This window comes from Salvelinus namaycush, chromosome 12, assembly GCF_016432855.1.
Source record: "Salvelinus namaycush isolate Seneca chromosome 12, SaNama_1.0, whole genome shotgun sequence".
Taxonomy (NCBI): Eukaryota; Metazoa; Chordata; class Actinopteri; order Salmoniformes; family Salmonidae; genus Salvelinus; species Salvelinus namaycush.
In genome coordinates, this window is record NC_052318.1 from 37,387,993 (window position 1) to 37,412,862 (window position 24,870).

A 24,870-nucleotide genomic window follows, 5' to 3' on the forward strand; every position below is an offset into this window, starting at 1 on the left:
TTGAAGATGAAACGTGGCTGGGTCTTTCAGCATGACAATGATCCCAAACACACCGCCCGGGCAACGAAGGAGTGGCTTCGTAAGAAGCATTTCAAGGTCCTGGAGTGGCCTAGCCAGTCTCCAGATCTCAACCCCATAGAAAATATTTGGAGGGAGTTGAAAGTCCGTGTTGCCCAGCAACAGCCCCAAAACATCACTGCTCTAGAAGAGATCTGCATGGAGGAATGGGCCAAAATACCAGCAACAGTGTGTGAAAACCTTGTGAAAACTTACAGAAAACGTTTGACCTCTGTCATTGCCAACAAAGGGTATATAACAAAGTATTGAGATAAACTTTTGTTATTGACCAAATACTTATTTTCCACCATAATTTGCAAATAAATTCATTAAAAATCCTACAATGTGATTTTCTGGATTGTTTTTTCTCATTTTGTCTGTCATAGTTGAAGTGTACCTATGATGAAAATTACAGGCCTCTCTCATCTTTTTAAGTGGGAGAACTTGCACAATTGGTGGCTGACTAAATACTTTTTTGCCCCACTGTATCTTACAAAAGGAGTTGTTTAATCTAACTGCTTAACTATTTATCTGTACATGGAATTGTATGTTTATTTTTTAATCATTTTTTCCCTAATCTTTACAGGAAAATGCCACGGGCAATATCTGATGTGTGGAGACATTACACTGCAGCTAATGTAGAAGGAAAAGCGGTGTACATTTGCAAATACTGTGCCAAATCATTTGCGAGGAATGCAACAAAGATGCAGAATCATCTGGACAAGTGCATAAAGTTCCCTCAGCGCTCAAAACAAGCAACCTCTGACAAAAGTCCCTCTACTTCTATTTGAGGTGAAAATGATGAATCAGACACCTTATCGATAGCAACAGGAATCAGAAACTTTCTTGACTCAATGGAGGAACGGAGTCAGAGAAATGCTGATGAATGTCTTGCTTGAGCTGTGTATGCAACTGGTTCACCTCGGATGCTCACAGGTATTGGAAGAGATTTCTGAATGTTCCTCGCCCAGCATACACCCCTCCAACCAGACATGCTTTATCTACTCATTTGCTGGATGCGGAGTTGAACAGAGTTCAAGTGAAGGTCAAGCAAATCATAGAGAAAGCAGACTGTATTGCAATCATCTCTGATGGGTGGTCGAATGTTCGTGGGCAAGGAATAATTAACTACATCATCTCAACCCCTCAACCAGTATTCTACAAGAGCACAGACACAAAGGACAACAGACACACCGGTCTCTACATTGCAGATGAGTTGAAGGCAGTCATCAATGACCATGGACCACAGAAGGTATTTGAACTGGTGATAGACAATGCTGCGAACATGAAGGTTGGTTGGTCTAAAGTAGGAATCCTACACTCACATCACACCCATTGGCTGTGCTGCTCATGCATTGAATCTGCTTCTCAAGGACATCATGGCACTGAAAACAATGGATACACTCTACAAGAGAGCCAATGAAATGGTTAGGTATGTGAAGGGTCATCAAGTTATAGCAGCAATCTACCTCACCAAGCAAAGTGAGAAGAATAAGAGCACCACATTGAAGCTGCCCAGCAACTCCTGTTGGAGTGGTGTTGTCATCATGTTTGACAGTCTCCTGGAGGGGGAGTCTCTCCAAGAAATGGCCATAACACAGTCTGCCGATATGGACAGCCCCATCAAGAGGATCCTGCTGGATGATGTAAACTCAGCAAAAAAAGAAACGTCTTCTCACTGTGAACTGTGTTTATTTTCTGCAAACTTAACGTGTAAATATTTGTATGAACATAACAAGATTCAACAACAGACATAAACGGAAACAAGTTCCACAGACATGTGACTAACATAAATGGAATAATGTGTCCCTGAACAAAGGGACAGTCAGTATCTGGTGTGGCCACCAGCTGCATTAAGTACTGCAGTGCATCTCCTCCTCATGGACTGCACCAGATTTGCCAGTTCTTGCTGTGAGATGTTACCCCTATCTTAAACCAAGGCACCTGCAAGTTCCCGGACATTTCTGGTGGGAATGGCCCTCGCCCTCACCCTCTGATCCAACAGGTCCCAGAAATGCTCAATGGGATTGAGATCCGGGCTCTTCGCTGGCCATGGCAGAACAATGACATTCCTGTCTTGCAGGAAATCACACACAGAACGAGCAGTATGGCTGGTGGCATTGTCATGCTGGAGGGTCATGTCAGGATGAGCCTGCAGGAAGGGTACCACATGAGGGAGGAGGATGTCTTCCCTGTAACGCACAGCGTTGAGATTGCCTGCAATGACAACAAGCTCAGTCCGATGATGCTGTGACACACCGCCCCAGACCATGATGGACCTTCCACCTCCAAATCAATCCCGCTCCAGAGTACAGGCCTCGGTGTAACGCTCATTCCTTCGACGATAAATGCGAATCCGACCATCACCCCTTGTGAGACAAAACCGCGACTCGTCAGTGAAGAGCACTTTTTGCCAGTCCTGTCTGGTCCAGTGATGGTGGGTTTGTGCCCATATGGGACATTGTTGCCGGTGATGTCTGGTGAGGACCTGCCTTACAACAGGCCTACAAGCCCTCAGTCCAGCCTCTCTCAGCCTATTGCGGACAGTCTGAGCACTGATGGAGGGATTGTGCGTTCCTGGTGTAACTCGGGCAGTTGTTGTTGCCATCCTGTACCTGTCCCGCAGGTGTGATGTTCGGATGTACCGATCCTGTGCAGGTGTTGTTACACATGGTCTGCCACTGCGAGGACGATCAGCTGTCAGTCCTGTATCCCTGTAGCGCTGTCTTAGGCGGCTCACAGTACGGACATTGCAATTTATTGCCCTGGCCACATCTGCAGTCCTCATGCCTCCTCGCAGCATGCCTGAGGCACGTTCACGCAGATGTGCAGGGACCCTGGGCATCTTTCTTTTAGTGTTTTTCAGAGTCAGTAGAAAGGCCTCTTTAGTGTCCTAAGTTTTAATAACTGTGACCTTAATTGCCTACGGTCTGTAAGCTGTTAGTGTCTTAACGACTGTTCCACAGGTGCATGTTCATTAATTGTTTATGGTTCATTGAACAAGCATGGGAAACAGTGTTTAAACCCTTTACAATGAAGATCTGGGAAGTAATTTGGATTTTTACGAATTATCTTTGAAGGACAGGCTCCTGAAAAAGGGATGTTTCTTTTTTTGCTGAGTTTATTTTGGGAGAGTGTGGTAAGCAGCCTGAAACCTATAGCAGTAGCATTGCACGGATTGAGGGAGACAATGCCATCCTGTCTGATGTTCAGACTGCTTGAAGATGTAAGAGAAGAAATCCGTACTGCCCTTCCCCCCTTCACTGTTGCTCCAAGCAGAAGAAACTGCAGTTCTGAAATACATCAAAAGTGTGAAGACTTCTGCCTTAAGCCCATACACACCCAGAGTACATGTTGGACACTAATTATGCTGTCTCGCCACCTTGGCCTGGAAGAGGACAAGGTTCTTGGCAGTCTGGCGAAGTACACTTCCAAGCAAGAACTTTGGAATGGAGATGCAATATGGCAGTCGTGCCAACATATCTCATCAGCCACCTGGTGGAAGGGACTTTGTGGATCTGAGGCTCTTTCCCCTGTTGCCTCCATCATCCTCCAAATCCCACCAACATCAGCCACCTCAGAGCGCAACTGGTCTTTGTTTGGGAACACACACACCAAAGCACACAACAGGCTGACCAATACAAGGGTTGAAAATTGGTGGCCATCCGGGCGGATTTTAGGCTTTTTGAGCCTGTTAACGAGCCAGCCTCAACAAGGTTGGAAAGTGACAGTGAAGATGAGGCCTCAGAGTCTGATGTTCAAGAGGTGGACATTGAGGAGGTCCAGGGAGAAGACAACCAAAGCTTTAGTTTCTAGACTATAATTTTTCAGATGTATGTTGAAATCTTTTTTGGAAGATGCGATGGATCATTGGGGATCATTCAATATTCCCTTTCTTTTGTTGTTCAGTGAAATCATCCCATGTGAAGAGTCAACTCATTTAATTAAAAAGTTCAATTCATAACTAAATTGTTTATTTTCTATTGGAAGGATTTAATCATTTGTAATTGTCTACTTATGATAAGGTAAAGGTTTATGTTTGTCTCCATATATGATAAATATATCCAATAAAAAAAAAATACATTTAAATTGTATTAATATGAATTTGCATATATATCCGTTGATTCCCATATATTCCCACAGAAATGTTCCACCTGTGAATATTCCCCAAAATGTGCAACCCTAGACACTACAATGTTGTTGATCCATCCTCAGTTCTCCTGTAACAGTCATTAAACTCTGTAAATGTTTTAAAGTTACCATTGGCCTCATGGTGAAATCCCTGAGTGGTTTCCTTCCTCTCCGGCAACTTGAGTTACGAAGGACGCCTGCATCTTTGTTGTGACTGGGTGTATTGATACACCATCCAAAGTGTAATTAATAACTTCACCATGCTCAAAGGGACATTCACTGTCTGTTTAAAAAGATTTTTTTTTTAACACATCTACCAATAGGTGCTGTTCTTTGCGAGGCATTGTAAAACCTCCCTGGTCTTTGTGGTTTAATCTGTGTTCGAAATTCACTGCTCGAGTGAGAGGCCTTACAGATAATTGTATGTGTGGGGTATAGAGATGAGGTTGTCATTCACAGAGTGAGTCCATGCAACTCATTATGAACTATAACAAAGGGGTTGAATACTTGTTGACTCATGACATTTCAGCTTTTCATTTGTTATTGAAAAATAAAAAAAAATTAGAAAAAACATAATTCCACTTTGATATTATGTGGTATTGTGTGTAGGCCAGTGACACAAAAGCTCAACTGAATCAATTTTAAATTCAGGCTGTAACAAAATGTAGAAAAAGTCAAGGGGTGTGAACAATTTCTGAAGGCACTGTATAACCTGTAAGCAAAAAAATCCACAATGTTCAAGCTCTTTTAGAGTAACCTTCCCTGCACAGTATTTAATCTGTCCCTAGAGGCTGTTTAAATTATTATTGGATATCATCTGGTGTCATTCATTGCTAAAGTGTAACAGACATACTGATTCACAGCCACAGAGAGACAACGACAGGGAGACATAACAAAGAACAGGCCAACATGGAGACAGAAAGACAGACAGACAGAGGGGGTGTGTGAGAGATGTCAAGAGTCAGACAGGGATTAGTGTGTGAAAACTGAAGCACCACCTTGCAGTACTCCACTTGGAGAGCAAAGCACCATTATCTTTTCACCGGCAAGGCACACTGCAAAAAAACAGCCATGGATGGAGTGCCATAATAAAGCTCTTTCAGTAAGAATATAATGCGAGTTCAAGCCTCTCTTGATTGCGCTCAAGTGCGGGTCTCTGGGAGAGATGCCCCTGTTTTGCAACACAACTGTGACAGACACTTTAACCCGTCGCTATTCACTTCTCTCATTCATCACACAAATTAACTGAGCAGTTAGGCCATTTAGCTGGATTGACAATTGATATTTTCCACTCTGCTGTTATATACAGGACTCATGGGAACACTTGTGGAGCCCTATGGGAGTGTCAAGCTGACAGGCCTGTCAGATTTCTGCCAGTTAGGATTTCATGGCCAAGCCCAAGACAGATCTGGGCAACTTATGGTTAACAGCTCTCTCTGCTCCAATTGTCACTACAATCTTCTCATACAAACAGATGGGGGTGATTCAACCCAGATGGTTCGGGCTTTTGTACCTGTGAAATACTGTGACTAAAACGAGTGCTTAAGTTTAGTGCTGTAATACTACCTATATTCTTTCCAGCATCCCCACATTTGTCTGGTTCAGGGGGTGTGTGAAGATGGGATCAGGGTATATGTACGGCCTGGAGAAATGCAGCTTCTGATTGACCATTGCTGGTTGAATGTCTATAAGGCAGGGTGAGCAGACCATAACGATCCAGTTTTCCTCAGTGATGGACATCCTGAACTAACAAGAAAACCCAGTGTGAAGGAAGAAGTGAAAGTGCCAGTGTGTGTGGTGACTGTGAAAGGCGTACTGTAGAGTGAGCATAGAGCACCCACTCATTGCTTTCTATTTCTGACACTCACTTGAAGTCTTTCTTTGTCCTGAAACAGGTTTACCATAACTAGTGTTGCAGTCCAATGACCACTCAAGAAGTCCGAACCTTTTCACAACTCAGATGTTGAAGATGCATGAAACGTAAAGAAAATGCACTCTTCAAAACCCCCTGAAGGGAAGAGTAATAGCATATGCTTTCCTCAAATAGAAACCTGACAATCTCATTCAAATGTGATGAGCATGAAAGCATATCAGTAGTATCATTCAATTTGCATAAAGAGTTGGTTATTGATACATCTTTGTGGATGTTGGTGACTGAATGCAGGCTGGACAAATGTCATGACAGCTGAGAATATTCTGAACAAAAATATAAAATGCAACATGTTAAGTGTTGGTTCCAATGTTCATGAGCTGAAATAAAAAATAAAAAATAAATAAAAAAAAATCGCAGAAATGTTCCACACACACAAAAAAAACTCAAATGTTGTGCACAAATTTGTTTACATCCCTGTTAGTGAGCCTTTCTCATTTACCAAAATAATCCATCCACCTGACAGGTGTGGCATATCAAGAAGCTGATTAAACAGCATGATCATTACACAGGTGCACCTTGTGCGGGGGACAATAAAAGACCACGCTTAAATGTGCAGTTTTGTCACACAAAACAATGCCACAGATGTCTCAAATGTTGAGGGAGCGTGCAAATTGGTATGCTGACTGCAGGAATGTCCACCATAGCTGTTGCCAGAGGACTGAATGTTAATTTCTCTACCATAAGCCGCCTCTCCAACATCATTTTAGAGAAGTTGGCAGTACATCCAACTGGCCTCATAACCGCAGACCATGCCAGCCCAGGCCTATGCCCTCCCAGGCCGACCCATGGCTGTGCCCCTGCCCCATCATGTGAAATCCATATATTAGGGCCTAAAGAAATTATTTCAATTTACTGATTTCCTTATTAGGAACTGTAACTCTGTAAAATCATTGCATATATACACACATACATACACACACATGGCAAGCGGTGCCGGAGCGCCAAGTCTAGGACCAAAAGGCTCAACAGCTTCTATCCCCAAGCCATAAGACTGCTGAACAATTAATAAAAATCTTCCAGACAATTTACATTGACCCCCCCTCCTTTTTGTACACTGCTGCTACTCACTGTTTATTATCTATGCATAGTCACTTCACCCCTACCTACATGTACAAATTACCTCAACTAACCTGTACCCCTGCATATTGACTCGTTACCGGTGCCCCATGTATTTATCCTCGTTATTCTTATTGTGTTACTTTTTATTATAATTGTTTACCTTAGTCTAGTTTGTAAATATTTTCTTAACTCTTCTTGAACTGCACTGTTGGTTAAGGGCTTGTTAAGTAAGCATTTCACAGTAAGGTCTACACTTGTTATATTTGGAGCATGTGACAAATAAAGTTTGATTTGGGATTTTGAGTGTACAAAACATTAGGAACACCTGCTCTTTCCATGACAGACTGACTAGGTGAAAGCTATGATCCCTTATTGAGGTCACTTGTTAAATCCACTACAAATCAGTGAATATGAAGGGGAGACCAGTTATATAATAATTTTTTAGCATTGAGACATGGATTGTACATGGATTGTATGTGTGCGCCATTCAGCGGGTGAATGGGCAAGACAAAATATGTAAGTGCCTTTGAACGGGGTATGGTAGTACGTGCCAGTTGCACCGGTTTGAGTGTGTGAAGAATGGCAACGCTGCCGTTTTTTTGTGTGACGCTAAATAGTTCTCGGTGTATCAAGAATGGTCCACCAGCCAAAGGACATCCAGACACCTTGACAACTGTGGGAAGCATTGAAGTCAACATTGTCTAGCATCCTCGTGAAACGCTTTCAACCCATGTCCAGACGAATTGAGGCTGTTCTGAGGGCAAAATGGGGTGCAACTCAATATTAGGAAGGTGTTCCTAATGTTCTGTACACGCAGTGTATATGCCCATGAGTATGTTATTGCTCTTTAATAGGCTACATTTTCCGTATTATTTTATTACTTTGATATAATATTTTCCAACGGAACACTACCATATTATGGGCCTAAAGACTGGAGCCTATATGTAGGCCATCACCCGTTGCGCAATTTAAACACTGGTTCCTCAGAACTGTTTGCACACGCTACTCAACTCATCCCAGACACGACAAAAATTATTTGGTTCACACAGCCAGGTGCAGAGAACACATTAAAAAACATATTGGCCTTAATTGGCTTAGAAATATACTAGGGAAATTATCAAGATTATTGGCATGAGGAGCATTTACCATTGCCGAGAAATGCTCTGCTATTTCATGTTGCATTTTGTTTTGTCCCCGAACTTTGCTTGACATGCGGAATCGTGAACAAGAACAGAATTAAAATGTGAGGAATTTGGCCCGTTTGTTTCCATCAGCACGCAAAACATTGCTGCAAGAATTCCGGGGTTTCCAGACAAATATTTCACCTCGAGAAAGAGGTCACAGTAACCAGATCAACGTCAGTGACAATGTCTATTTATAGCTATATCAATAGTAGACAATGTGGGAAGTCATCGTGCATGTTTAAATGTAGGCCTATTCTTTAAATAATCATGTATAGCATCGCGCAATACAGCAAACAACTGCAGTGTATTGTGCAAAACATGAGGAAATTGATGGAGCGCCTAGCTTAGCCACCAAAGAAATGCAGCCCAGGCAGACATACGTATAACTCCGCAGTTTGGACCGCCGTATTTATGCGTTTTCAAGAGTTAATTACCTCTAAAGTACGTATCTCTTGCTGTGTGAGGTCATTGGACGCGGCGCATTTGGTCCGGAGCCCCTGTAAACTGGAGATGGAGATTTCAATCATGTTCTGGATGAGTTCGCATTGGTGTAGCGCGGCCATCGCTGCGCCACCGCCACTATCCCTCTCCGACTGCTCATCACTCTCGACCATCTTTCCACCTTTATCAGACACACTCTCCATTCCTCGGCATTGGGCACGGCTTTAAGGGGTAGATGCACTTTAAAATGTTAAAATGCACATGCACCAGCTACGCAATGTTATGGAACTTAACAAATGCCCCAAAATTCAGCAGAAAAAGCGCCAAATTCGGCTATAGAAATAAAAATGTTCGATATCAATATCCTGGTCCAAAGCAATCCAAAGTCCAACAGTGTTCGGGTTGTGTATTCTCCTTGCCGAGAGACTCTCTCCCCCTCCTGAAAGCTCTCGCCTAGGCTTTTATCGTCTGTCAGCTGTTGGAGACATCACAGACCCGTTGCAGTTCGGGAAATGAAGTCCTTTAATATGGCTGGGCATCCGCTGATTTGGGGCTTAATAAATACGTGTCTCAGTTTGGGCATATTGTCCTGACTAAACGTGGCTGGTTCTCTAGCCTGTTTGAGAGGACCAACAAAATATTTTCTTATAAAGGCTTGCCAACAAATTATCCTCACCCCACACACACACACACACACACACACACCTTGAGCTGAAGTATATCGCTCCATAGAATAAGAAGCGATGATGCCGAGATCTACTGCAGTATACTACCCAGTCATATTAGGACAATAATACTCCACAACCTGTGAACTTGACAATTACTACTTGACATGCTATAATGTGCAGAATTAGACCCAACCACATTGTGGAGTGAATCAGCGTGAGGGCCAGCAATGTTCACTCTGGATCTGTAAGCACATGTGATGTGTCCCTGGAGTTCTCCATCTACATCACTTACCCTTTCCTCTCCTATTTCTGACACAGCACTATGAACAATGCCTTGCTTTCCTTAAACACACTGCCTGCTTCCCACCTTAAATGAAATGACCAGGGTGCAGGGTTTCCCCATAATGTTAACTCTGAGAGGAACAAAACTGCACATGTATGAGAGTGGGAGGGTGACAGGATCAAAAAGGCAAGATTTGAGCTGCGAGTCTGGTGAATGTAAGCCCTTATGAGTGAGCCCTGTCCTGGATAAGCACATGTGGGTGCTGTCTTATGACCACACACTTAGAAACTCCATCGAGAGAGAGCAGAGCACAAAATAAGCTATTTTAGTAGGCACTCATCCTAAATGCAGATTACAAGGTAATCCCCTATAAGGTCCCACTGTCACCTTCAGGGTATGTGACTGCTCTCTTCTTGCTTTCTCAGCCCCACATAGCAATGCTGACTGCTAAATGACTTAAATGTAAATGTAGAGACACACACTGACATTAACGTGTGTCCTGGCTTAGACTCCGGAGACTCTGCCACCTTTTACATCACCTACACACTCAAAGACTAAGTCTCGTTTCCAGAAACGTGCTCTCCTTTTTTTGCGTATTGGACTGAGCTTGTTACAGTCTTGCCAAGGGTAAGGCACAGAGAGCATCAAGGCAAGCAAAGCAAATTTCACGAAGTTAGAATTCCCCCAAATTCAGCAAGGCCTCATTTACAAAAAAGCTGACAATTTGGTCTGAAAGCAATAGGACGAGTGAGGAAAGGAGGCACTTGTCAGCTTGTTGACATGACTTGCTGAGCTGAGGGTAGACACACACATCCTTTGCCAGCCTGGCGGCCTCGTACTGCAGCCCCATTGGCCAGCCAGGCTGCTGCATCTTAGCGTAGGGGCAAGCCTCCCAGGCAGCGTTGCATCAGATTCAATTGGATTGTGGACAATCTGATTGCGTGTCCTTTAGTGGTGGGGATCTCCTGAGCCAACCCTGCAGGTCTGAGGAGAGAGGATGAGCCCAGGAAGGGCCACAAACACTGGGACTGCTGCTCCATAACAACACAGCCTGCCTGGGAGGACTGCTGCTCCATAACAACACGGCCTGCCTGGGAGGACTGCTGCTCCATAACAACACGGCCTGCCTGGGAGGACTGCTGCTCCATAACAACACGGCCTGCCTGGGAGGACTGCTGCTCCATAACAACACGGCCTGCCTGGGAGGACTGCTGCTCCATAACAACACGGCCTGCCTGGGAGGACTGCTGCTCCATAACAACACGGCCTGCCTGGGAGGACTGCTGCTCCATAACAACACGGCCTGCCTGGGAGGACTGCTGCTCCATAACAACACGGCCTGCCTGGGAGGACTGCTGCTCCATAACAACACAGCCTGCCTGGGAGGACTGCTGCTCCATACAATCTAAATTGTAAAGTCTTGAGTGTGAGGTTCACATGTCTAGTTTAGACACATATGTAAAAAGGGACATTAAACATCCCACATAACATAACCTCGGACAGGGAGGGGGACACCAGAACCAGGCATGATCTGAGGAGCAGGGTGGACAGTCAGGCTTAGATTAAAGCTCCATCTGCAGTTGCCATGCAATTAGCAGCATAAAGGCCTGACAGGCTTAAATCACACCAACATGCACGTCACTCAGCCATAGCCAGCCCTGCTTGCCCAGTTGCCACTACAACACATACAGGCTGGAGCCCCCTTCAGGACAGGGGTGGCAATGACTACCGCGGGAGGCCATGCAGAGACAAAGAAAGACTGACGGCAAGGGAGGAATAAAGAATAGAACTACAAAACAGAAGAGCAAGGATAATCAAGATACTGTGGGTAATATGGTAGAGATTAGCATGATAACAAAAGAGAAAAAACACTGCTGTGTCATACAGTACTATCGGAAGAAAGGCAATGAGGAAATAACTGCACATGGGATGCAGATGCGATGACGTTAAATACATTTGTGTAGAGCACCATCTACTGGGCAAAGTAGGTTTGCCGTTAGAGCTCAGTGGGCAAACTCCAAAACCATTAAAAGATCCAATGCACCCGTTTTGATCTCAATATTAAATTATTTGTGTAACATTTAAGTACTTTCCTGTGATTATTTTAAATGAAAATGGTAAAAAATAAACCAAAACAGCTTCGTAGCAAAGAGCAATTTCTCAAGGAAGAATTGTGCTAGGACTGTCTGGGAATAGGGAGGGAAATCAGAAAACTAGCTGTTATTGGCACTGGCAGAGAGGTTTGGAACTATTTCTTATATGATTTATTAACTAATTTACCCCCTGGTGATGTCACCAGGCAGGCCAACACTCCATCCCACCAAAACAAGCAGACATTTCAGATGGTCATTTCAAATAGCTAGTACACTAAAAGGGCATTATGATAATTTTCACAATATTGTTCCAACCTCAGTGTGGTAATATATATAAAACACAGAAAAACCACATCTTCTGCACTGGGCCTTTAACTTGGTCGAAAAAGTAGAGGCAGTGAGATTGAATAATTTTACTGAGCAGCATTGATTACTATCACAAATAGTCCTTGTCAAGTCAGGAGATGCATTGGACATGAGAAACTGAATAAAATGGCAACAGTTTACATTAGGCTTATTCCAGAGAAATAACCTGTGTTAATTACCTTGTACCAAGCATGAAAGCACAGGTATTTACATAAAACAGAAATAAAAGTGATGAAGTGATATGTCTGACATACCATATTTAAAATAGAAGTAAACACCATATTTTTAGGAATTAGAATACTAATTAATCCTAGTAATTTAATAGGATATCTATGGTAAATGCAGACTCAAATAGAGCACTTAGAAGTAAACCTGCTAAAAATCAGTGGCAGTTCTCAGTCAGTGTTGATGTCACTTCCTTTAAATTAGGCATCTAGATACTGAGGCACGAGGCAACTCTGGCAGGTCCTTCACTCACACTTAATGAGGAGCAACAGGAAACAGAGACAATAGAGGGAAGGGAAAGAATGTCCGCTCACAATGTTATATTCTGGGAACTCATCTTTAAACTACGGAGCATGGGAGCACACACTGGCACATACAAAATACATCAGATATAACATGCCCTACTATAGTTCTATGTTGATTTAATATCTGTCACACAGAAAAAGACCAAGAACACGGGGTATAACACAACTGTATTATTCACGTAGCAAACAAAAGCAGTATAAGAAAATATTTGTTTATGAAAGTTACCTTGAAAATGCAAAAGACAGAAGTGTATATTTTCCTATTTTTGGATTGGGTTGAGAAGTAAGAGATTATACTATACAAGATTAGATCATTTCTCTAGATCTACACCAGCATGTCTCTCACAGATACAAATCAATTGTACAAGTCATAAAAAGCATTAACATCCATTTTTTCTTCAACCTGCATTTGATAACATGAATTGTAATGTAATTGGCTGATAAGTTTCCAGCATATATGCTTTTTCAAATAGAAAAATAGAGGAATACAGTATAATGCTTACAATAAGAATCACAAATTAGCATTAGATACATTCTGTCTTCTGATTGGGTTGATGGTGAGTCATTCAGGATAACAAGCCCAAAGACGTGCACTCTAAATGGTTCATGTTTTAATCAACATTGGCTCTATACTGTACATTCATGTAACACACAATCCTTTGGAGGGAGCTATGGTAACATGGAAGAAAATATCATTATGCCAAGTCTCAGGTGCCCCCTGACCAACACACAGGACAATAGAATATTTAAACAATCACGCAAACCCAGATAAAAAAAAAAATTCAGACTGAAATGAAATCCTGGCTTACATAAGAACATGTAACCCTCTAGTTGTGGTATGGCTAGAACATATCCTATTTCAGTGTAACACAATCTATAAAGAGTTGCCAAGTAATCTAGCATTTATAAGTTCACCTTTGTTAAAGTAGAGGGAAGCTACAGCTAGACATGGTGATAATTAGGCTTGTGGTCTGATAAGAAGACATTGTCATCTAAATTGCATTTGCTAAAACAGTATTTTATTCAGGGTAGGACTGATATTGAAAAGTCTTGCCATTTGTACTGAATTGTATTCCAGAAAAGGCCAACAGAGTTGTATCTTTTCTCTCTAGTATAGCTAGAGAATGCAATAACAAAACCAATTATAATTGGTCAAAAAAAATCCACCCACAAGGACTATACCATACTAGGCTATGGAACACATAGAATATCAGAACATATCAGAATATTTTCAGCTGTGTTTAATCAGTTGGAGTAAATAGCAGAGAAGAGGGTCAAACACAACAAGAAAATTGCGGCTGAGTAAGATTCCCTGAGCATTGATTATTTTCTTGCTACCTACGGCATATCTACATAGTTTATGGTAATGACATCCCCAAGATAGATCATACATCTTTTAAACCATTTCAATTTATACATATCTAGCAACATACAGTACATTCAGAAAGTATTCAGACCCCTTGACTTTTTCCAGAATTTCTTACGTTACATCCTTATTCTAAAAGTGATTAAATAAATAAAAAACTCTGCATTCTACACACAATACCCCATAACGACAAAGCAAAAACGTAATTAAAAAAAAAAAGTTTGCTAATTTATATATATATATAAAAAAAAAAAAAAAAAGAAATACCTTATTTATAAGTATTCAGACCCTTTGCTATGAGATTCAAAATTGAGCTCAGGTGCATCCTGTTTTCATTGATCATCCTTGAGATGTCTGTTCAACTTGACTGAGTCCACCTTCGGTAAATTCAATTGATTGAACATGATTTGGAAAGGCACACACCTGTCTATATAATGCCCCACAGTTGACAGTGCATGTCAGTGCAAAAACCAAGTCATGAGGTTGAAGGAATTGTCCGTAGAGCTCCGAGACAGGATTGTGTCGAGGCACAGATCTGGGGAAGGGCACTAAAAAAACGTATGCAGCATTGAAGGTCCCCAAGAACCCAGTGGCCTCCATTATTCTTAAATGGAAGAAGTTTGGAACTACCATGACTATTCCTAGAACTGGCTGCCCGGCCAAACTGAGCAATCGGGGGAGAAGGGCCTTGGTCAGGGAGGTAACCAAGAACCCGATGGACACTGACAGAGCTCCAGAGTTCCTCTGTGAAGATGGGAGAACCTTCCAGAAGGACCACCATCTCTGCAGCACTCCACCAATCAGGCCTTTATGGGAGCCTGCAAGCTGACTTGAGTCGCCAGTTGTACAGTGTTTCCTCTAACACATTGGCGCGGCTGGCTCACGGGTTAAGCGAGCAGTATGTCAAGAAGCAGCGGCTTGCCAGGGTCGTGTTTCGGAGGACGCATTGCTCTCGACCTTCGCCACTCCCGAGTCCATACGAGAGTTGCAGCAATGGGACAAGACTAACTACCATGCTCCACCAACTGAGCAACATGGGACCTATCACAGCATATTGGATGAATGTCATTCATATTCCATCCAAGAAAATGGTGCCATCTGGTTTGCTTAATATAAGGAACTTGAAATGATTTATACTTTTACTTTTGACTAATTAAGTATATTTTAAACCAAATACTTTCAGACTTTTAACTCAAGTAGAATATTACTGGGTGACTGACTTCTACCTGAGTCATATCCTATTAAGGTATCTTTACTTTTACTCCAGTATGACAGTTGGGTACTTTTTCCACAACTGCATGACAGCCCACTTGGAGTTTGCCAAAAGGCACCTAAAGGACTCAGACCATGAGAAACAAGATTTTCTGGTCTGATGAAACCAAGATTGAACTCTGGCCTGAATGCCAAGCATCACGTCTGGAGGAAACCTGGCACCATCCCTACGGTGAAGCATGGTGGTGGCAGCATCATGCTGTGGGGATGTTTTTCAGCGGCAGGGACTGGGAGACCAGTCAGGATCGAGGGAAAGATGAATGGAGCGAAGTACAGAGAGATCCTTGATGAAAATCTGCTCCAGAGTGCTCAGAACCTCAGACTGGGGCAAAGGTTCACCTACCAACAGGACAACGACCCTAAGCACACAGCCAAGACAACGCAGGAGTGGATTCGGGACAAGTCTCTGAATGTCCTTGTGTGGCCCAGCCAGAGCCCAGACTTGAAACCTATCGAATATCTCTGGAGAAACCTGAAAAAAAGCTGTGCAGTGACAGTCCCCATCCAACCTGACAGAACTTGAGAGGATCTGCAGAGAAGAATGGGAGAAACTCCCCAAATACAGGTGTGTCAAGCTTGTAGCGTCAAACTCGAGGCTGTAATCGCTGCAAAATGTGCTTCAAGTACTGAGTAAAGGGTCTGAATACCTATGTATGTCATATTTCCGTTTTTAATTTTGTATACATTTGCAAAAAAAACAAAAAAAACTGTTTTTGCTTTGTCATTATGGGTTATTGTGTGTAGATTGATGAGGTGAAAAAACAATTTAATTTTAGAATAAGGCTACAACGTAACAATGTGGAAAAAGGGGTCTGAATAATTTCTAAATGCACTGTATGTGATGTATTTATCTGCAAGTCTAAACCAGTGTGAGTAATATCAGGAAGTACTGGTATTGTAAATAAAAAATTATGGAAAAAAAAAAAAAGACTTCTATCAAGTCTTACTGGTCTCATTTACAGTAGGATCACATAAAGCCATTGGATCATTGTGATAGTCTCGAGCTTCCTTTCCTAAGCAGCTACAAGCAACACAGGAGTAAATTAATTATTTTCTAAACTTACTAAATAGGCATAGGCATGCTAAAGGTGAAAACCCTAGCCACATGGATACTGTTACACTGAAGGTTCAGATTCTGATTCAAACCAGGGCTCTCTGGTTACATGGAAACAGTATTCCCCTACATTAGTCATCTCTGGGAATATACAGTTGAAGTCAGAAGTTTACATACACCTTAGCCAAATACATTTAAACTCAGTTTCACAATTACTGACATTTAATCCTCGTAAAAATTCCCTGTCTTAGGTCAGTTAGGATCATCAATTTATTTTAAGAACGTGAAATGTCAGAATAATAGTAGATAAATAATTATATTTCAGCTTTTATTTCTTTCATCACATTCCCAGTGGGTCAGAAGTTTACATACACTCAATTAGTATTTGGTAGCATTGCCTTTCAATTGTTTAACTTGGGTCAAACGTTTTGGGTAGCCTCCCACAAGCTTCCCACAATAAGTTGGGTGAATTTTGGCCCATTCCTCCTGACAGAGCTGGTGTAACTGAGTCAGGTTTGTAGGCCTCCTTGCTCGCACACGCTTTTTCAGTTCTGCCCACAATTTTTTTTTTATAGGATTGAGGTCAGGGCTTTGTGATGGCCTCTCCAATACCTTGACTTTGTTGTCCTTAAGCCATTTTGCCACAACTTAAAAAGTATGCTCGGGGTGACTTTCCATTTGGAAGACCCATTTGCGACCAAGCTTTAACTTCCTGACTGATGTCTTGAGATGTTGCTTCAATATATCCACATCATTTTCCTTCCTCACGATGCCATCTATTTTGTGAAGGGCACCAGTCCCTCCTGCAGCAAAACACCCCCACAACATGATGCTGCCACCCCCCGTGCTTCACGGTTGGGTTGATGTTCTTCGGCTTGCAAGCCTCCCCCTTTTTCCTCCAAACATAACAATGGTCATTATGGCCAAACAGTTCTATTTTTGTTTCATCAGACCAGAGGACATTTCTCCAAAAAGTACGAGCTTTGTCCCCATGTGCAGTTGCAAACCGTAGTCTGGCTTTTTTTATAGCGGTTTTGGAGCAGTGGCTTCTTCCTTGCTGAGCGGCCTTTCAGGTTATGTCGATATAGGACTCGTTTTTACTGTGGATATAGATACTTTTGTACCGGTTTCCTCCAGCATCTTCACAAGGTCCTTTGCTGTTGTTCTGGGATTGATTTGCACTTTTCGCACCAAAGTACGTTCATCTCTAGGAGACAGAACGCATCTCCGCCCTGAGCGGTATGATGGCTGCGTGGTCCCATGGTGTTTATACTTGCGTACTATTGTTTGTACAGATGAACGTGGTATCTTCAGGCATTTGGAAATTGCTCCCAAGGATGAACCAGACTTGTGGAGTTCTACAATTGTTTTTCTGAGGTCTTGGCTGATTTCTTTGGATTTTCCCATGATGTCAAGCAAAGAGGCACTGAGTTTGAAGGTAGGCCTTGAAATACATCCACAGGTACACCTCCAATTGACTCAAATGATGTCAATTAGCCTATCAGAAGCTTCTAAAGCCATGACATCATTTTCTGGAATTTTCCAAGCTGTTTAGAGGCACAGTCAACTTAGTGTATGTAAACTTCTGGAATTGTGATACAGTGAATTATAAGTGAAATAATCTCTCTGTAAACAATTGTTGGAAAAATTACTTGTGTCATGCACAAAGTAGATGACCTAACCGACTTGCCAAAACTATAATTTGTTAACAGGAAATTTGTGGAGTGGTTGAAAAACAAGTTTTAAATGACCCCAACCTAAATGTATGTAAACTTCCGACTTCAACTGTACCATTAGATCAATGGGGAAAATTTGCCTATCTGGACCTTGTTGTTGGACCTTAAGGCAGACAATTTGGTAGAGAATATAGTCTCAGATTAGGAAAAATATAATTGCATTGGGGGAAGCATAAACTAGAACAATCGCTGTTGCACACAGACAAACTCACATGGGGCCAGAAATGGACTGTTTTAATGTTCCGGTGCTAGACATAGTCAAATCCATTCATATGAGAGTAAAATGCACTAGGGTCCTGAGTCCTATCAGAATTACAACTCCAGCTTTCACTGTGCCTTTACTGTATCACTCAGCAATTATCAGGAATAATTAAAATATTTAAAAAAATTAAATATAGTTTTTCTAATCATAACATGTTTTAATATTCACCATCAATAACAATACATTTTACATATAACTTAAATATTTTAAAAAGTGCCTAACTAGCTAGTTTGATGATTTCTGAAACATGAAACCAAAAGAGCAATATGCTGCCTTCAAATGCTACTCAAATGGGAAATACGATGTTCCGACTGGGAAATAAGCACTTGAACAACCCTCCCATGTTGGAATCCCAAGAGTGAAATTCAGAGAAGATATCCAATTTAAGAGTTGTGACGTTTCATCACTGACATTTCATCTTTTCAACCATAAGATGATAAAGCAAATTAACGTTTGACGCCGTCAAACATATCAATGTGGATAATAGCTAGTTTACCATATTGTCAAAGTTAAGCAAGCTAGCTAACTTTATCATTAGCAATGTTAGCTAGCTCATCGCGCTAAATGAAATCTCATTGGTTGAAGAATTGCTCTGACTTCTAAAACAGGACTTACGACTTCATAACTGGGAAATTTCATCTGAAGGTAGTAATATTCCACGGGACTTGGTTCAGGTCAAGAAGGGGGTAGTGTGAGCCATATTGTTCTTCCATTGTCACAGACAAAACTATATGAGAAATCTGTCAAAGAAATAGTTAAGATAACTGTTAGTTGAGGAAATCCAAAAGATGAAAAATGTATAGTTTTCAAGGTATAGTAATTTGTAGGTTTTGTGTGTGCAGTGTTACTGCTCTCTCACCATAACACTTCCTGTTGGGGCACCTCCTCTTCCTGAGGGCCTGGTCTCTTGAGCATGCTGTCCTCCTCTGTACAGACACATGAGTTAGGTTCATACAAATTAGCATGTGGACTAAATTCACCTCCCTGTTTACAGTTGGACTAGGCCTAAATTAAACAATCGAACAATCATGCCTCATACGATTCAATTAGGTTTCTTGATTAGAATGATATTAAAACAACATGGATAAATGTACCACTCAGGTGTCCAGCTTCTTCATCTTCCAAGAGGTTGGCAGTGGAGGCAGCATTACCCAGTCTGGGTAATAGAGGATGTTAAGGAGAGAGGCAGATGTTTATACATAAAACATATGAAGGCAAGTTCAGAGTCAAGCCCATGAAAGGACCTCCTAATTCAGCACAGCCCTAATGGTATGAACATGTATGCACTCACTACTGTAAGTCGCTCTGGATAAGAGCATCTGCTAAATTACTAAAATGTAAATGTGATGAAGCCCAGCATATGACCTGCCAACTGGATACTAAATGGGACTTTCCCTGGAACTCAAACTAAATGACATCAACAATAGAAACAAAGGCAGATATTACAGCCACTCATCAACATGCAGGGAAGTCTCTGAGGGATAGTTAATTACATCTGTACAATGCAAGCACATCTGTTCAGTTCATTTGAACACTGTCACTTCTGGCAAGGACAAAAGATCCATTGGGCAATGACTCCTGAGCATGGAGGCCTGCCAGAGAGAGGATCGTCTTGTAAACCCGACCCTAGGCCAGGGTCTGGTTTCAATGACCTACTCTTTTGACAACTGCAATAAGGGGGGGAAAAAATGTCTGGGGTGGGTCCTCTCAACAAATCACAATGCAGACATGCCAGAACGTCACGATTCGAAACCAAAGTTTGTAGGCAAAACCTTTTCAAGGGTTTAATGAAGGTCGTTGATGCAAACTAGCCACTTGCGAAATGCACTCATTAAAAATAACCTCTGTGATCTTTGACTTACTTGCTACTATTTAGTATTTTATTCAAGAGGACAGAGTAGTGAGGTAGTTCCTCTATGCCAAAAGAGTCTGTAATTGAAACCAGACCCAAGTTTTCGAGACTAGGGAAAGGAGGGGGAGGCAATGGGTGGTGGCAGGGACCATTGGTGAAGTGGAAGGATACGAATGATGTTTCATGAGGGCTCTCCTTTTCGTTTTTCTTCTTCGGGTGTTTTCAGAGAAAGCTCTAGCGATTTCAAAAAGCTTCTTTCGCGTAGCTGTGGAGGATTACAGGATCAAATAAAACGTTTTTTTTAATTGAATATGATTGTTCTGATTTGAAAAAGCATATGTCCATGAATACATCATTATATATTTTAAAAAAACATCTTAGTAACATATCATTCAAGTGCAGAGACGGTAGGAAAGTTGGTTTTCCTATAGCTTTCTGGAGCACAGACTGTGAAAGGGTCATGTCCTTCAGCATCCATCATTTACAGTTCCACGTACTGCTAGAAGCACGTCATGCTAACTGGACATGCCCAATATGGAAAGTTCTAATTACATTTTGAAGTGATAGACACACACACATTGAGAAAATTATTTGGTTATGGCCCAGAGAGCGACAGATTGAGTGTTCTTACATTTGCCCATGTGCTTGAGTTTGTCACGGAACAAGGCGTCATCAGTAACATTGGTGCAGGCCTCCCCAGAGCCTGAGGCACAATTATCTCCTAGAACACAGACAAGCAGCGTGAAATAGACCGCGCACAGAGACATGCGAGCACAAGAGAAAGACACACAGGGATGCACACAGAGACACACACAACAACTGAGATGCACAACAAGTCACACTTTCTCTGTGTGCCTTGAAAATAAGGCGTTTCACTGCAGGAGCCTGCTGTACACAGGCCCCGCATGAAGAAACCTGGACAGTTTCAGACTGAGCCAGAACGAGAATGGAGCTAAATGCTATGGAGTGCAGATGAATGATATCTACCTGGAGTGGACGTCCCCATGAAAGCTGGTGAATGATGGGACTTGGATGCCTTTGACTCATACTGCAGCCGATCTAAAAACAGAGGGAGCCGATGTCTCAGCATCAATGGAGTTAAAAGCATGGAGGCATGTAGCAGGAGCTGACAAGCTCTCCTTCATGCACTACTAGAGAAGAGGTGGAGGGAATGAGGAGGAAAGCACTGCCATGACAGAGACCTTATTTTACTGACTCTTCATAGCTTGATTGCTGGGGATGAAAGCATAGTGATATCATCACTAAGTAGTGCATAAGCCCTTTGCAAATGATGCCAAAAATGTAAACGTTTGTATGTGTTACTAAGTGTATGCACACCTCTCTCAAGGGCGATGAGGAACTCGCGGTTGCGCTGCAGCTCCCTCATAAACTCCTCGTTCTGCAGGAAGAGGGCTATGCTCTCATCCTCCAAGTACTGCTTCAGCTTTCTCTCCTGGTCCGTCTCCATGCCAACCTGGCCTGCCCTGGCCGCCGCCCCAGCCCCAGGCTCAACCTGCTGCGTCATGGACAACAGGGAGGAAGAGCAGGAGGGCTGGGTCAGACTAGTCGGCGTTAGGCTGCTGTGAGAGCGCTGCAGGAAGGAGGGACCAGAGAGAACAATGTTAGACGTGTCAAAGTCCTATGTGGAAATGCTTCAGCTTTTAATAAAATTGCACCATAAATTATAAAATAATATTTTTTTTTTTGGGGGGGGTGTACCAGGGAATTGAATCTGTATAAATAATTGGACTGTATTTTTCTTCATGTGCAGTATTTTTCTTCATGTGCAGTCTGTTGCAAAGGCTGGTAATTATCCAGCCAGTTGGCCATCAGAGCAGAGCGCCAGGCAGTGGTCTGTAAGTGATGGGAGTGTGGGTTAATGGTCCATTAGGGGCTGACCCATAAATCTACCTACTGGCAGACTGTCCAGCTGCTGAGGCAGGATCCGGAGGAAATCATCAGGGAGGTTGCCTAGTAACGGTGGGTTCCAGTTCCTGTAACTTCCAATCTGCCTTTGACTGGCAGGAGGGTGTGGACCAGGAGGGGGCTGGCAGGGACGGGATTGACTGGCATCAAAGCTGGCACAGAGATGGGAAAGGATATTGTTAGTCCCATCAATGCTATGTTCTATAAGAGTACATATCAATAATGACGTGTTTTGGTCATCTTCAAAGGATCTGTCTAGCATAAACCGGTCTCTCTTATTTCTTCTCACAAGTTCCCTCCTTGGCACACATACAATTGTCTACATCTAACAAAAGTGTCACTAGTATTATGTCTACAGATCTACCCAAGTTAGGGCACAGTACAGAACATGGATTTCATAGCTGCTGCAGTAGCATTCATTAGACAGCAGGTGGAGCATTGAATGTATCAAGAACCTCTTGGCATTCAAAGCACTCACACCATGAATCGCTGAGCAGCCATATCATGTATTAGATATTGAGAAAGCAACAACGAAGAATATATGCATCTCATCACTCATGTAAATGATGGTATAAGAGAAAAACCATTCATTCATTCACACTATCCCAGCCATCTATCATTCTCCTTTAAGTGATGAAATGAGGTCAGAGCCAGGCAGACAGCCCTGAGCCCTCTCTCTCTCCCTACCTCCCTCCCTCCCTCCCCTTCTTCTCTTGCCTGGGTGGTGGTGATGCTGTGGGCAGGACCTGATCTGGGTACTTCCTGTCGTAGATGTGCATGTCATAGGAGGGCGGAGAGTAGACCGGCGGGGGCTCCTCGTCAGAGCTGTCCGGCTCCAAAGTCCGCTCCAGGATCTACAGGGTCAGAGGAACCATTGAGAATGTTCTAAAAGGTCTTGAAAATCCCATCAGATGGCACATGTGGACACTTCAAAGAGCAGATTAAATGAATCTGTATTATAACTACTCATTGGCAATACAGCACAGCCTCTCTGCCCTAAATTAGAGGCATTGTGAGCGCTTGGTATTGAGCTGTTTAATTCAACTAGACCAGCAGCACTCTTTTATCCTGTATTTAATAAATGGTTGATTGAAATTAACTTTACTTTTAAAACAGCCTAGCATGTTAGGTAGAATAGACTGACAGACTGACCAGGTGAATCCAGGTGAAAGCTATGATCCCTTATTAATGTCACTTGTTAAATCCACTTCAATCAGTGTAGATGAAGGGGAGGAGACAGGTTAAAGAAGGGTTTTTAAGCCTTGAGACAATTGAGACATGGCTTGTGTATGTGTGCCAATCAGAGCCTGAATGGGCAAAACAAAATATTGAAGTGCCTTTGAATGGGGTGTTTAGGTGCCAGGCACACCGGTTTGAGTGTCAAGAACTGCAACGCTGCTGGGTTTTTCACGCTCAACAGTTTCCTGTGTGTATCAAGAATGGTCCACCACCCAAAGGACATCCAGCCAACTTGACACAACTATGGGAAGAATTGGAGTCAACATGGGCCAACATCCCTGTGGAACACTTTCGACACCTTGTAGAGTCCATGCCTCGACGAATTTATGCTGTTCTGAGGGCAAAAGTGGCAGTGCAACTCAATATTAGGAAGCATTCTTAATGTTTTGTACACTCCGTGTAATTTTTAAGTGCAGCTCTTAATCTTCTCCTCTTTCTCCCTCAAGTCTTTCAGAATGATTGGGGGAAATAAACAAAACAGTTCATATCCTGTGTGGAGCATGGTGGAATACAGCCAGAGTGGACAAATGCTAATAAAAAGACTAAATATGGCTGGAACTGAGAGACCTGCAGTAATTTAATCAAATACAAAGTGAACAGCTTGCCAGTCCAATATTGCACTTGATACAATCTTGTTACTACTCAGCAAGAGTTTATGTATCAGCACCAAGGGAGTTCCAAAGGAATGGCTGGTCTCGGCTGTCCACAACAGTCACCCCATTGCACAAGAGACCACAAAGTGTTTACCTCTAGCTATTGTCAAGCTTTTGAAGATCGCTTATCAAAGCTTTCTGTCCACAATAGCAGTGCATAATCACATGCCCTCCAGAGAAATGCATGTCACCCACTACAAAAGCATATTAAGAGCAACATTAAAAATACTTTTCCCTCTCCAAGAACAACCATCTGGTTTGAAGAGGCAAAACACCTGAAATAAGGTGTGTGAATGAATAACTACTATTGGGTGAAAAAGTAGCTGACAACCTTGACATACATTTCATGATATGCTATGGTCTCAGACTATCTTAGGTTGTGTTCATTTAGTTTTATCTGGGCTACTCACAAGTTCTCGTACCAGCGCCCCTGCCCCCATGCAGACGTACCTCAGGGGGGATGCTGTCCTCTGAGTCGGAGCTGTCGTCAGAGCCGTGTCCATCCAGGCTCATCTGGAGCAGCTGGTCAATAGTGGAGTCCACGGCTCCGTGGTTGGCCCGCAGCACACACTCTATCACCTCCTGCTCCATGCTGGGGAACATAGTCCTGAAGTCCTCCATAGCCTGGTTGAACTCCAGACGCCGCACCGTTCGCCCACCCCCACTGGGATTACTGTTGTTGAGTTCAGCTGGGACTGGGCTGTCGTGGTGCGACGCCACGTCACCATGGTTACCACTGTTGCGGCGGCGGAACAGGCTGGTCAT

The 24,870-nt window shown here is 42.7% G+C and overlaps 2 protein-coding genes across 2 annotated transcripts in view; both read right to left on the bottom strand.

Annotated features, from left to right (window-relative positions):
- The window catches only part of LOC120057518 (kinase suppressor of Ras 1-like), a 40,089-nt gene extending 31,081 nt beyond the window's left edge, over positions 1-9,008 (bottom strand). The window contains exon 1 of the mRNA XM_039006115.1: positions 8,799-9,008. Within this exon, the coding sequence (XP_038862043.1) occupies positions 8,799-9,008 (210 nt within the window). The remainder of the gene's footprint in view (positions 1-8,798) is intronic.
- A 9,597-nt stretch (positions 9,009-18,605) lies between these two features.
- On the bottom strand, positions 18,606-24,870 carry LOC120057520 (CUE domain-containing protein 1-like). The gene is made up of 10 exons (XM_039006116.1): positions 24,556-24,870; positions 22,901-23,067; positions 22,203-22,299; positions 21,626-21,878; positions 21,275-21,346; positions 20,919-21,008; positions 20,459-20,552; positions 19,530-19,591; positions 19,295-19,361; positions 18,606-19,175 (listed from the first exon to the last, which is right to left on the bottom strand). Coding segments are annotated over exons 1-10 (1,218 nt in total). The 3' UTR covers positions 18,606-19,174.